Source organism: Labrus mixtus, chromosome 13, assembly GCF_963584025.1.
Source record: "Labrus mixtus chromosome 13, fLabMix1.1, whole genome shotgun sequence".
NCBI lineage: Eukaryota > Metazoa > Chordata > Actinopteri > Labriformes > Labridae > Labrus > Labrus mixtus.
The window spans coordinates 6223160-6236714 of record NC_083624.1 but is presented as its reverse complement, the minus strand read 5'-3'; the positions used below and the strand labels follow the sequence as shown (position 1 = coordinate 6236714).

General features: G+C 40.2%; 2 protein-coding genes across 2 annotated transcripts; one reads left to right on the top strand and one right to left on the bottom strand.

Moving 5' to 3' along the window:
* Positions 1-1027: 1027 nt before the first annotated feature.
* On the top strand, positions 1028-9022 carry LOC132986759 (rhodopsin kinase GRK1-like). The gene is made up of 7 exons (XM_061053362.1): positions 1028-1995; positions 3659-3786; positions 5089-5246; positions 6042-6125; positions 6230-6354; positions 7094-7295; positions 8462-9022. The coding sequence occupies exons 1-7, from the start codon at positions 1297-1299 to the stop codon at positions 8749-8751; spliced, it is 1686 nt and encodes a 561-aa protein (XP_060909345.1). The 5' UTR covers positions 1028-1296; the 3' UTR covers positions 8752-9022.
* Positions 9023-10240: 1218 nt separating this feature from the next.
* LOC132987536 (protein-lysine methyltransferase METTL21E-like) lies at positions 10241-12709 on the bottom strand. The gene is made up of 4 exons (XM_061054652.1): positions 12582-12709; positions 12285-12451; positions 12060-12177; positions 10241-10740 (listed from the first exon to the last, which is right to left on the bottom strand). Exons 1-4 carry the CDS (start codon positions 12697-12699, stop codon positions 10343-10345), a joined length of 801 nt encoding a protein of 266 aa, XP_060910635.1. The 5' UTR covers positions 12700-12709; the 3' UTR covers positions 10241-10342.
* Between the last annotated feature and the right edge of the window lie 846 nt (positions 12710-13555).

Here is a 13555-nt window from a genome sequence, read left to right as displayed (position 1 = left end):
GGTATATCAGTATTATTTTGAAATATGACATCTTGAGCAAAAGTTCAAACCTTACAGTTGTGTATGCTTACTTAAGATTATAATATATTGTAATATAATCACATGTAGCTTAAAAAACTAACAAGTATTTAGATTATCCATGGGGCGTCATTGTGGATCACAAACAGGATTCCTTTCAAAAACCTGCACTTAGCTTTTAATATCCACTAACTTCTTAATCATCCAAACAATCATGTAGTGTCTGAATAATCCAAATATCGAAAACCCCACTGAGGAAATTCACTGGATCCCTCATTTGAAAGTCAGAAACTGATACAGGAGTTGTGGCTTTCAGGTCACATTTGCAGAAATATGGACGACAGTATAATGGTCTGAAGTAAATTCGGGTTTAAGCTAAAACATTTTGCAGATGTATAAACACTGGTGGTGCACAACAATGTCATTTGGTTGTAGCCATTGCTGCTGTCTATGCAGGGTTACCAAGATTAGAATATGTATTTGCATTTACCCTGATAAAGAGTTAGGTTAGGCCAGTGCTTCCCCTGGTGGGCCGTGTGGGTACTGCAGGTGGGCCGCGAAAAGCCCTCCACCAATTTTAAAAATAAAATAAATATCACAATAATGATGATTTACGATGAGTCAACCCTTTAAGTGATTAGTGAGGTGTGTCATGACTATTCATGGACATAATGTTTAGTAAACTTGTGTCTGTCTTACCATAATATCATGTTGTAATGTCCAATCATTTTACCCTTACTGAAAGTGATAGATGTAGTCATCATTTTTTTTTATAACGGGCAGTCTTAAGTTTGGGAAAGGCTGGGTTAGGCAATATTTTAGTGCTTTTAGCTACTGGTGCAACAAGTTGTGGGGAAACCAAACCCCCCATATTCTCCAATTCAAAAAAAAAAAATCTTTCAGCAAAGCTTTCTTCCACATCACAGTCCTGGTTCTTATTGTGATGTCCGACTTGATTGACCGGCTCCAGCTGCCTGTGCTGGGCTCGCACACTTTGTCTAGGGCATTAGGGTGTTAATGGATTATCGAAAGGTGTCGACTCAGGTGTGAGTGTATGAGGGGTTGATACAGAGTCCTTGGATCTGGCTCAGACAACGGACTCGAGGTCTCTTGTCTTTCATGCTCCCTGTGATCTGTCTCCTGTTTTCTCACCTCTGCTTCCCACCTCGATCATCCTCGACCAATGAGAATTTTGCATTAAGGATTTACCTTTTGCTCTTTTTGTCTTTTTTTGCAATGTCCCCTCTTTGCGTTGCCTAACAGTCGCACACCTTCGACATGGATATAGGAGGTCTGACCACGGTGGTAGCAAACTCTGCTTACATCAACGCCCGGGGGAGCATCGATGGGTCTAATCCAGCAGCGGCTCGAGATAAGAAGTACCATTCTCGCCTCAAACTGCCCCACATCACCGTGTGCGAGGGCCTGGCAGAGACCCTGGATTTGACCTTTGAGTCGGTCTGCGTGGATCAACCCATCGGCAAACGCCTCTTTAGAGAATTCTTAGACGCCAATAAAGAGTACAATGGAGCTAGTCGCTTATGGAGAGACATCGAAGACTACGACATGGCCGAGGATTCTGAGCGGGCGAAGAAGGCCTCGAAGATCATCCAGCGGTACATGGACGCCGCCGCCAAACACTACTGCCCCTTCCTGTCCGAGGACATTGTAGCTAAGGTGAAGGGAGGCCAGGAGACCGTAGGGGACGATTTGTTCGCCGCAGCATTAGCCACCACTTTGGATTTTCTACGAGAAGCCCCCTACACTTTCTTCCTGGAGAGCATGTATGTGAAGAGGTTCCTGCAGTGGAAGTGGCTGGAGATGCAGCCAATGGACGCGGACTGGTTCCAGGACTTCCGTGTGCTGGGGAAAGGTGGGTTCGGGGAGGTTTCTGCCTGTCAGATGAAAGCCACGGGGAAACTGTACGCGTGTAAGAAACTCAACAAGAAGAGGCTGAAGAAGAGGAAAGGCTATGAGGTGAGAGAGCTTTTATATATATATATATTTTTTTTTTTATTACTTTATTGCAGGCTGTTTTACTACATTACAAGTTGTCATATTTCATCACATATTTTGTTCATCCTGGCACATTTTTATATATAATCTTTTAAACATAGAATACATACAACATGAAATAAAATAAAAATAGATAAAAATCCAAAGAAAAGGTACGAAGAGAAAAAAGATAATTAAATTAAGATTTAGAAAGAAAAAATAATCCTAATAATAAAAAAATAAAACCGTAAATAGAAACCCCCATCTATTAATGCATGGAAGTTAACAGTGGAAGATATTGTAGGCTAAGAAACAGAGAAGATGAATTCATGTGTTACTGGAGTAAATGGATAAAGGAAACAGATAAAGTGGAATAATAACAGGTATGTATATTAAATTAAGAGAGTAGTGAAGGAACAACCCCCCCCCGCCCCATTCTATTTATGAGAGAACAATTTTTCAATCTTCTATAACCATGCTGTTCTTCGATGAGAGGCCTGCATGGTTTTTATGTCTATACCGACCTTTTTTAAAATAGAAATGTCTTATTAGAAATCAGAATCAGAATTTACACATACAAGGAATTTGACTTGGTGTATTGGTGCTAAACAATTAACAAGGAAATAAAGCAGAACTAGCAACAACTTAAATAATACAGTATAAGAAGTTATTACAATATAAAAAATAGAATTTAAAATATTAAAATGTACAAAAGGTGCAATGTAGGAGCTGTGCAGTGGACTATCAGAATATGTGACCAAACATACCAAGTTTGAATTTTGAGAACCCGTTAAGGGACAAAATGGATAAAAAGGCTGCAAGCTTGTTCCTCCTTCATATGAAAATACTATGTTTTAAGTTTCCGACATATTAAATAATAACAATAATAATACATTTTATTTAAAGGCGCCTTTCAAAACTCTCAAGGTCACCTTACAGAGCAGAGATAAAAACAACAAAGTAACAACACAACCATAAAATTAACATTAAAAAACACAAATGTACAAGATGTAAAGGAGTTATGAGACCGGGTGGAGAATGATCAGACTGAATATGCCAGTTTAAAATGTATTATATTATATTAAATTAGCACCTTGATTGACAATCTTTCATTGAATATAATCTTAACAGACAAATACAATTGAATCAATGCAAACCAGAACTCTTCTGTAAGATTATTTGGATGGCCCTTGCTCTACAACAGGAAGTTGTCTCGTTTCCTGGCAGGAGACTTCAGGGAAACACAAAGCTCTTTTAAACGCTATGCATGCACAACATGATTAATAAAAAGGTATTCTGCTGGCTTTATGTTCCAGAGTGAGAGCCCAGCCTGCGATGGTGCTAATCATCTTTATCCCTGCCTCTGTCTCGTTTGGCTTTAGCCTGCAGTATTAAACACTGAGACGGGGGATAGAGTGATTACAGGGAGCTTTAGAGGGAAAGCTCTGCTGAATTGAACTTCTTGGCACAGCTACATCTTGCCCTTGAATTGTCTGAGGTCATTCTTTGAAATGTGCTTTTTTTTTTTTCCAACTGGAATGTGCATCTGCATATTTTCTTCAAACACACAGAAGAAAAAAGTATCCATAGTTTTTACATCTTGTTATAAACTGCCTTTTCTGTCTTTCTTCGTTTCCTCCTGTAGGGGGCGATGGTGGAGAAGAGGATTCTTGAGAAGGTTCACAGTCGCTTCATTGTGTCATTGGCCTACGCCTTCCAGACAAAAGATGAACTTTGTCTGGTCATGACCATCATGAATGGAGGAGACCTCAAGTAACCTTTACACTCTGAAAACATCCAATGCATTACCATGAACAGTTACTTCTATACAGCTTACTGATAAATTGCTGATTGCATTTGGGGGACTGAATAATTTTACTCTACTCAAAATCTAAATCCAAAGTCAACTATGACTCCACCTTTGATCAATTTATCCTCGCTATAATATGTCACACATCCTCTCAATTGTTCCTAATATGGAGTTCTCACAGTTGGATAAATTATAAGCACAGTTGGTTTCTTGTCAAAGCTGAACTATAAAATGTCTCGGTCAGGATCATGTGTTAAAATGGATTTCAGTGTTTATTTTTTTTTTTTGTGATCAATTTTTATTATTTATGTTTAAAGGCTTTCTATGTGATTTTTTTGATCCAGCAGATGTCGCCCTTGAGCACCAGCATGAAACCAAAACAACTTGCGCTGCATTGTTGTGTTAGCATGCTAATGCTAGCGATCTTTATTATGCTCGTATCTTCACACTGCATGTAAATTTACCTGAAATGAGCGTGATCTAGAAACACAGTTAAGCAGTGAGTACAGTATGTTATTCTTCTTTTCTCTAGTCCCTCAATTAAACAACTTTTATACGCGAGGGGAGGAGTCAGCCGGCTGTCTCTGCGATGTAAACAAAGTGAAGATAGGACTCTGAAAACTCTGAAAACATCACAGACAGTGGGACTCGGGTGTTACACCCATTGTAGACAGTCATGACTCACAGAGTTATTTTCAGAGGATATACTTGATTTATATTATAATTAAGTGTGAAAAATCACATATAAAGACTTTAAATATTGTCACTTACAATAAAGGAAAAACAATATGTTTTGGTTTTGACAACAGCCCACAAATATACAGGAGAGGAGAATCATATACAGTTTATCATATACATAATTCCTTACACAATACATTACAAAAGAAGGGATGAAAACAGCAGACAAAAGGGGCAAACAATGATTGAATCATCTCTCTCCCCTGGATTACCACAGCACAGAAAGTATACAAATAAGTAAAGAATAATGGCAATGAGGTGTTTGATGATTTCAGTGTTTATTCTTAAAAGACAGGAATACATTAGTTACAATCAAAAAAACAGCGGTTGAAACTGTTGCATTGTGAAAACTTCAGCTTTATTGAAGACTTCCATTCAAATGACTGCCTAATGACAATAACAGGTAGAAACATAATTAAGTGATAATATTTTCAAGTGATAATTGTGAGATACTGCAATTAAATGCAGACTACATATATATGCATGCTGCGAGATCAAAAGGCTCAGCTCTTCTCTGTTCCCTGAAGGTACCACATCTACCTGGTGGATGAGAACAACCCTGGGTTTGAGGAGCCCAGAGCGTGTTTCTACATTGCTCAGATCATCCAAGGCATGGAGCACCTCCACCAGAAAAGAATCGTCTACCGAGATCTCAAACCAGAAAATGTGCTGCTGGATAATGATGGTAACGATCATTTAAAAAAAAAAAAAAAGTAGTACGAAAAACAAGGTCTATATTTAAAATGTTTATCACTTCACAAACAAGCGCTTTACGTTTTGGACAGAAAACCCCAAGCTTTACCACCACTGTTACATTCTTGACAAATATAACTTGCTCAGCTGGGAAAATATTTTAAAACACACTGACGCATGCCTCATTTTTAAGATTATCGATGGCAAGGCTCCCCCACCACTCTGCACTTTTATACAGCAGAACCACAAGGTCTGCCCTAAGAGGGGACTGTGTAGTCCCTCTTAGGTCCAGCTCCTTTGGTCAACTATGTTTCTCTGTGAGAGCCTCTAAATTATGGAACCAATTGCCAGTGGAGATTAGAAAATGCACCTCCCACCGTCTTAAGGACTGGCTTTTAAGCAATCAAAAATGTGAACACCTGTGATAGTATTTAATCTGAGTGCATGTTTGTCTGTTGTTGTGTATTGTTGTAGCTGTGCTGTCTAACCCATGGTGCTTTGTATGAATGGTTGTATGGTTATATGTTTTAATGGAGCCAGTATATTGGTATCATGTTATACTGTTGTTATCTGTTGCTGTGTGTATTCTTTAACATGTTTTTATTTTTCAGCCACCCTGTGCCTCGCTTAACATCTCGCCAAAGGACTACAGTTGAAAATTAGCCTGCTGGCTAACACTGGCACATTTACAGAAATGTTGATTAACGTGCACCGTCCTTTAAATAAACAGATGAAATGAAATGAAAACATGAGCAGATGAAGATAAATCTTTTCTGTTGGTGCCTAGGGAATGTGCGTATATCTGACCTGGGTCTTGCTGTGGAGCTAAAAGAAGGCAAAACCTTGACTAAAGGATACGCCGGGACACCAGGTGGGTCCCATCTGCATCATCAAAGAGGCTTTTGTTTCACATTTAAAAGTGTAATGTCAGTTTAATCAGTTTTTTTACGCAGTGTTTGACTTTGATTCCTGCAGGGTACATGGCTCCAGAGATGCTCAAAGGAGAGAAATACGACTCCTCGGTCGATTACTTCACTCTCGGAGTGACGCTGTTTGAGTTCATGGCTGCTAAGAACCCGTTTAGAAACAGAGGGGAGAAGGTGAGGATTGTTTTTTTAAATTAAATTGAAACCTAGAGTGTCTTAACTTTCTCACTAATGGCCAGTAAGGGCGCGGTCACACTGGTCATCCGTACCGTGCCCAAGCACGCTTCAACCCTAAAGTCCAGTTCGTTTGGCCAGTGTGACCGCTCCGTATCGTGCTCAGGTACGGTACACTTCCTTGGCTTCGGCACACTTCAGAGAGGTGTGCTTCAGCACGGTACACTTCATGCACGAGCACAAGCAAGCAGGTACACAACGCTGACAGCCTTCATTCTGGAGAAATCCAGAGTTTCATGTCTGTATCTGACTAACATGACTCAATATAAGACACAAAGTAGCTGTCATGTTCTCTGTGTTGTTCTCCGATGTGCGGGCCTCCGCACGGACTCGCGCGCGGACTCGACTGCGCGTCTCTTTCTCTCTCTCTCTCTCTCTCTCTCTCTCTCTCTCTCTTTCTCTCTCTCTCTCTCTCGTCCGCCTGTTTGTAAACTGAGCACGCTTCATAATAACATAAAGCATGCATGCGTTGTATTATGACGTCATGTACAAGGGGTAATCGTGCTTTTCGGCACGGTTAGTCCTGGCCAGTGTGACCGCGGGCCGTGCCGGCCAGCGTGGGAATGGCGCAGCGGGGGGGGGGGGGGCAATCGTGCTTGAGTACAGCACGGTACAGATGGCCAGTGTGACCGCGCCCTAAACGAGAGGATGAAAAATAAACCTTTTCTTGTGTTTAAAGGTTGAACGTGAGGAGATGAAAGAACGTATGCTGACGCGGGAGGTGAGCTACGCGGACACTTTCAGCGAGCACGCCAAGTCTCTCTGTGAGGGGCTGATGGCCAGAGAGGTCGATAAGAGGATGGGCTTTAAGAACGGAAGCTGCGATGACATCAGAGCTCACCCGTTTTTTAAGGACATCAACTGGAGGAAACTGAACGCAGGTACCATCTGTTTGAATGACTCTCTTATCTGTTTCATGGTTTGTGGGTACTAGACAAATCTGCCAAAAACACAAATTATTTTACTCCGGGTGATGGGTCTAGTCCTCCTCTTATTCAGAATAAATTAGGTTCAGGTTTTAGCACAGTTGAAGTATTTTTCTAAAAAACCAAGACGGCTGCCATTGCTTGATAAAAGAACTGTATAGCCGTTTTCACATATGCTCTCAGGATAATATCTAGATATTTACAGGAGGACTTCTCCGGAGAGTCTCCCGACCTAGTCGTTCACATATGCTCCTCACAGCGGGGGACTTTCCCTGTCAGAGGGGAGGGGGGGGGGGGGGGGGGGGATTTCCTGAGGTGAGACGTGACGTAAATAAACAACGCAGAAGTAGCGGCCGAAGCAACAGAGTCCGCTACACGATGTTATAATGAGAATATTTGTCTTTATATCAATGCTATGTGTAATCCAATGGAATGACAACATCCACAAAAGAGAGGAGAAGAACATACTGACGAACAGAAAACAGAATGCAGACGTTTAATTAGAGCACGGAGATCGTAGTGGTCGCCTGCAGACACTTTAGACAGTCACTATATAAACGTCATTTTCTTTCTATTGGCTCGAGTTGAAATCTCCGGAGTATATGCTGCCGCGTTCAGACATCAGCTCACTCGGGTTTTCTGCAGATAAAATACTAGAGGTCTGGAGGAGAAACTCCGGGTAAAGTCTGCGGGAAAAATGCGTCTGTTTGCGTTCACACATAGCCTAAAGAACCTCCGGGTAGACTAATCTCTGGAGTTATTCAGGAGATTTCTGTATGTGTGAAAAGGGTTAATAGTAACTCATGTCACATGCAAATGCTACTTGTTAGCTATAAAGGCATTGCCAACCAAACATCTCTGCCTTTTGTCCAGCTGACATAAAACTGCTTCTTAGCCGAGTACTGCTATGTCACATGTTTGTAAGCTCTGGTTGGTTGCAGCATCCGAAGGTATTTTGGTCGAGACCTTTTAATAATGCCAATTAGAAGTAGCAAAATACATAGAGAGGTTCCAGACTCCAGATGCTCACCTGCAAATTGTTCTCCTACTTTCAGGCTTGAAAAAGACTTAATTGTTGTTATAGTTTGATGTGATTTACTTTCCACGTCTCACCTCTTCAGGTATTCTCCCTCCTCCTTTTGTCCCCGACCCGAAAGTGGTGTACGCTAAAAGTCTGGATGACGTCGGGGCTTTCTCCTCGGTGAAGGGAGTTACCGTGGAGGACACCGACAAGACCTTTTTTGACGAGTTCTCCTCAGGAAACATCCCCATCCCCTGGCAGGAGGAGATGATCGATATGGGAATTTATGGAGAGCTAAACATTTGGGGTCCCGAAGGAACGATCCCCAACGACCTCCGCAGGGAGTCTATTCTAGAGCAGCCAAAGTCATCGACCTGCTGCTTATCATAATATCATACTCATAAAAAACCAACTCTTGAATAAATCACATATACAGTCTGCAAACTTGTAGTTCTTTAGAAGACGCAGCATGAAGAGTCAAACACTCAGGACAGTCTCTTCTGAACTTTTGGATAGCAGAGTCAGTTTGAGACTCCAAACTTTTGATAATTGAGCGCAGGAAACAGTAAGACCAGACAGGAGCTGGATTTTCAAGAATGGACCTAATAATTTAGTGGTAATGAAAAAAAGTGATATCCTGAATCCCCTTCCTCCCTCACGTCCTTCCTCACTTTTAATTTTCTCTTTTTCCTCTTTTAATTTGTTCAATTTCCGCTTTGTGTTTGTTGACTCTGTAGTTCTGTATGTATTGCTTCCAGACTTGAACTGTGTTTTAAAATGTAGGCAGGGTTTTTATTACCTGGGCATCTCTGGTGCTAATGGACAGTCCATATGTTGAACATGTAAAATGTAGATTTTCCTCATATGCCCCTGTAGGGTGTAAAGTGTTTGTTTTTGAGTACAGATAAATAAATGCTGCTTTCTGTTTAACAGAAGCAAAAAAAAAAAAAAAAAGCAGAAACAAAAATAAATACATTTGTATTCTTTGGAAAACATTTTCTTTATTTCTTCTTAGGTTGGCTGGTTTCCAAATAGACAGCCTATATTCACCCCCCCCCCCCGCCCCCCCACCCATCATCCACCTTCAATAAATCTGTAAAAATTCCCACCTTCAGCATCACCAGCCACCCTCAATTTTTTTTTCTTCTAGAGATTTTCTAGTTAAAGTTGGAGGGTTTACTTTTAACTCTTTGCAAACATAGAAAGAACAAAAGCATGCTTGTTGAAAGTTAATGTATTTTAATTTTAAAGATACAATTATTTGTGCAAATATAACATGAAAAAACATTGAACGCACAAACGCAAAAGTTGAAAAAAAGACCAACCACAAAAGTACAAAAACATAGTAGAAATTAACAGCTTTTTAAGAATGAAAATCTGACTTAGAGGGGATTTTTTTTTTTGCATTAATTTGAATAACATTTCCACTTTTGTAGAGGAATTTTGTATAAAGACACATTAAAGGCTTTATGTGATTTTTCACACTTAAATGTGGAAATCAAGTATATCCTCTGAAAATAACTCTGTGAGTCATGACTGTCTACAATGGTTGTAACACCTGAGTCCCACTGTCTGTGATGCTTTCAGAGTCCTATCTTCACTTTGTTTACATCGCCCGGACGGCCGGCTGACTCCTCCCCTCGTGTATAAAAGTTGTTTAATTGAGGGACTAGAGAAAAGAAGAATAACATACTGTACTCACTGCTTAACTGTGTTTCTAGATCACGCTCATTTCAGATAAATTTACATGCAGTGTGAAGATACGAGCATAATAAAGATCGCTAGCATTAGCATGCTAACACAACAATGCAGCGCGAGTTGTTTTGGTTTCATGCTGGTGCTCAAGGGCGACATCTGCTGGATCAAAAAATATAAAGCATATAAAGCCTTTAAAGCAGATTATTCTTCATAGTGTTTTAAAACGGCAGAAATCAAATTCTCTCTCTTTTCTCAATATTTAACGGTTAAAGGTGATCTTCTGTTACTCCTTTGCTGTGGCCTTGTAAATCCGTATCTCCTGCTGTGGGAGCTCAGTGAGCATGGACGTGTGAAAGCTGCTCATAAAACTCTCTGCGAACCTCAAGTCTGACTGAAACCGGACCTTGTTGGCCCACAGCAGCGTGGTTCTACTTCCCGGTCTGCAGAAGTGGCGCATGGTTTCCAACAGTTCTTCCAGGCAGTCGTGGGGATAGACCACATCGGCTGCCAGGACGTAGTCATACTGGTGGGACGGGTGGGGAAAGTCTCTCTCCAGGTCCTGGCCCCAGGTAAGTCTGGCTACCTGAGGGGTGTAGCAGGACCGACCCTTGGTGTTCCGCTGGAGGTTAAAGGTCAGGTTAGACAAGATGTCAGGCAGGTCTGTAGCTGTCACCATAGCACCTGGAAGAGATAAGAGATATAATTTTGAGTTCACATAGACAGAAACATCAATTTCCTTTATTTTATTTTTTTTTGCATAGTGTGCTGTTGTGATGTTAGGCTAACTGTCAAATTCAATGCTGATTGGTCAAGTATTTGCTCCATGATTCACAGCTGAAATGTTTCTACAATTGTCTTATTAATTTAGCTGAAGTTTGGGAGAGCCAATTTATGTTCCTCTGAAGATAAACACTATGATGTCACCTCTAGCACCCGTTAGTGGGTTTAGCTGAAATGTTTTTCATACAGTCATTTAGCCTGTAGGGGGATTTGTACAAACTGAAGAGAATCTAAACTTTAATCAATTAGAATTATTATTATTTTTTTCAATACCATTAACATTTTCACAGCCATGTACAAGCATGCAAAGACACATTATTTACAAGATCAATTCTACAGCATCCAAGATATAGAAATAACTATTCTGTTGGTTTGGGGTTGTTGATGTAGTCTTGAAACTGACGGAATAAAAAAATTATAATTTCAGTTGCTTTAAGGTTTATGTTTAAACTTCACCTTGATTCTTTAAAAAAAAACTGAAAAGGTGTTTTTAATAGGACCAGCTGGATATGAAGTCAGTCGACCTTAAAGTTGATGTTTCATCACTGGTCTGAAAGTGTTCTTTACTGCTCTTTTGAAATTGTCAGTAATGCTCTTGTTTCAAATAGATCATCTCATAGTTGTTTGTTGATTGAGGAAGATAATGAGGAGAAAATAAGAAAAAGGTACTAAATTACGTGATTAGATTTTTTATTTTAAGGAGAATAATAAACGACAATATGACAATGTCTCCCTGTCATCATTTATGAAAATAATTCATGAATGTCATTATCCCTCAAAAATCCGATACTTCAGTTTTACGACTACTGACTTACTTGCAATGCAAAAAATGTTGGAGTGGGTGGAAAGTCATAGTTCTCAGACAATGAATCAAAGTGTTTCAGTAACGCTCTGATATTTCCACTGAGTTCCAGCAGTGGGACAAAATGTATTTTGTCCAGGAGAAGAGCATAGATGGATGGATAGATGTACAATCAAGGTAGAGTTACGCATCCAAGCAAATTCATTCTTTTATTAATATGTGATGATGAATTCTAACTTATCAACAACTCATCATTTTTGTATTCAAAGGCATTAAAGCGTGCTGAATGCCTGATATGAGTTATGGAGTTAATAAGCACTGAAGTGTTAAGACCTTTTGTGAAATTCTAATGCAGCAAGATATTGTTTCACACATGCAGAATATCATGTGTCATGTGGCTAAATGATCACAGACTCACCCAGCAGACTGGCCACTATAGAGAGCAAACCAGTCCCAGCTCCAATCTCCAGCACCGCCTTGTCCATCAGGTTCACTTGTTGCTGGTTATTCTCCAGAAACTCGCACAGAGCTATCGCCTGCACATTACAGTATATATACTGTATCATATAATACAATGTCATTATTGTATGAACAACCAGATTCAGAGACTGCACAGACACACACATGTGGTGGCAGGACTTACCCCAGGCCAGATCAGAGCACCGTAAGTATCCATGGACTCGCGGATGCTGATGTCATGACCAGCAAAATAAAACGACTCCTTTCCCTGAGCGTAGTTGGTAACACTCGGCTCCATGACGTTCTTCTTCCCCCGAGCTTCTCCTTCCATCACTTTGTGGTCTGTTACCGCTGAAAAGCAGAGGAGAGGATTTATGTAAAATGCAATTCTGAAGATTTAAAGCAGTACAGAAATCAGACTAGTGCAGGCAGTGCAGGACACTACGTATGAAGTTTGATCTTTTCTACATGCGCAAGTTACCTTCATCTGTGTTCTTCTGCTGTGACATCACATCTGTGTGATCACATCTTTGGGATTCTGTCCATTTTTCCTTTCTTTTCTGCTGGACAGATTGACTGACCGTCGACAAACTCTGCATACTTTTTAAGTATACTAAAAAAAAAAAAAAGTGGAGTAAAGTAGTTTGATTATATTCTTCTTTGATACTGATACCATAAAAAATGTCATTCAGCAAAAGGCTGTTTCAGGAATGTTTGAAAGTTCCTATTGGATCCTACATTTCCCATAATGCAACCCAATAGCTGCTTTCAAAATGTCCCTTCCAGGAAAGGAAACCAAAAGCTATAATTCTCAAGCTATAAAGCTCAACAGACTGAATTAGCTTTGTATATGTTTAAAGCTCCCGCGGGGAGTTTTTAGCTAGTAATGACACATACTCAAATTAACATTGATGCTTCTATATGACCTATAAAAGTAAACAAGCCCATCGGTGAAAGTTTGATTATTTCTTTGGGGTAATGTTTAATGCTTGTAAGCCCTTCAACGGGATCGGTGTCAGCCAAAGTGAGTTACAGCGCACCCCTAAAACAGCCATGTTTACGTCTTCTACAGCAAAGGTTCACTGTAAGTGACATCTTTAACAGTTAAAAGACAGCAGGGTGATTTAAAAAAATAAATAAAATCACACATGTACAGGACAAGATCAGTAAACAGATAAGAGTTATGACCTGGTCCATAGGGGGCGCCAAAGTCGAAACAGCCAAAAGTAACTTACAGGAGCTTTAAGATTTTGTGATGACATTTCACTTTTGAACTGTACCTCTTAAGATGAGCAGATATATAAAAAAATTCATGTCATCAAGTCATGAAAACACTTCCCTTGATATTAAAGGCTTTATATGTGATTTTTTGATCCAGCAGATGTCGCCCTTGAGCACCAGCATGAAACCAAAACAACTCGCGCTGCATTGTTGTGTTAGCATGCTAATGCTAGT

Coding starts and splice junctions, on each gene's coding strand:
- LOC132986759 (XM_061053362.1), top strand. CDS start 1,297: ATGGATATAGGAGGTCTGACCACGGTGGTAGCAAACTCTGCTTACATC. Junction 1,996..3,658: donor AGAAGAGGAAAGGCTATGAG/GTGAGAGAGCTT, acceptor TTCCTCCTGTAG/GGGGCGATGGTGGAGAAGAG. Junction 5,247..6,041: donor TGTGCTGCTGGATAATGATG/GTAACGATCATT, acceptor GTTGGTGCCTAG/GGAATGTGCGTATATCTGAC.
- LOC132987536 (XM_061054652.1), bottom strand. CDS start 12,699: ATGCAGAGTTTGTCGACGGTCAGTCAATCTGTCCAGCAGAAAAGAAAG. Junction 12,452..12,581: donor GCAGAAGAACACAGATGAAG/GTAACTTGCGCA, acceptor TCTGCTTTTCAG/CGGTAACAGACCACAAAGTG. Junction 10,741..12,059: donor TATAGTGGCCAGTCTGCTGG/GTGAGTCTGTGA, acceptor TATCTCTTCCAG/GTGCTATGGTGACAGCTACA.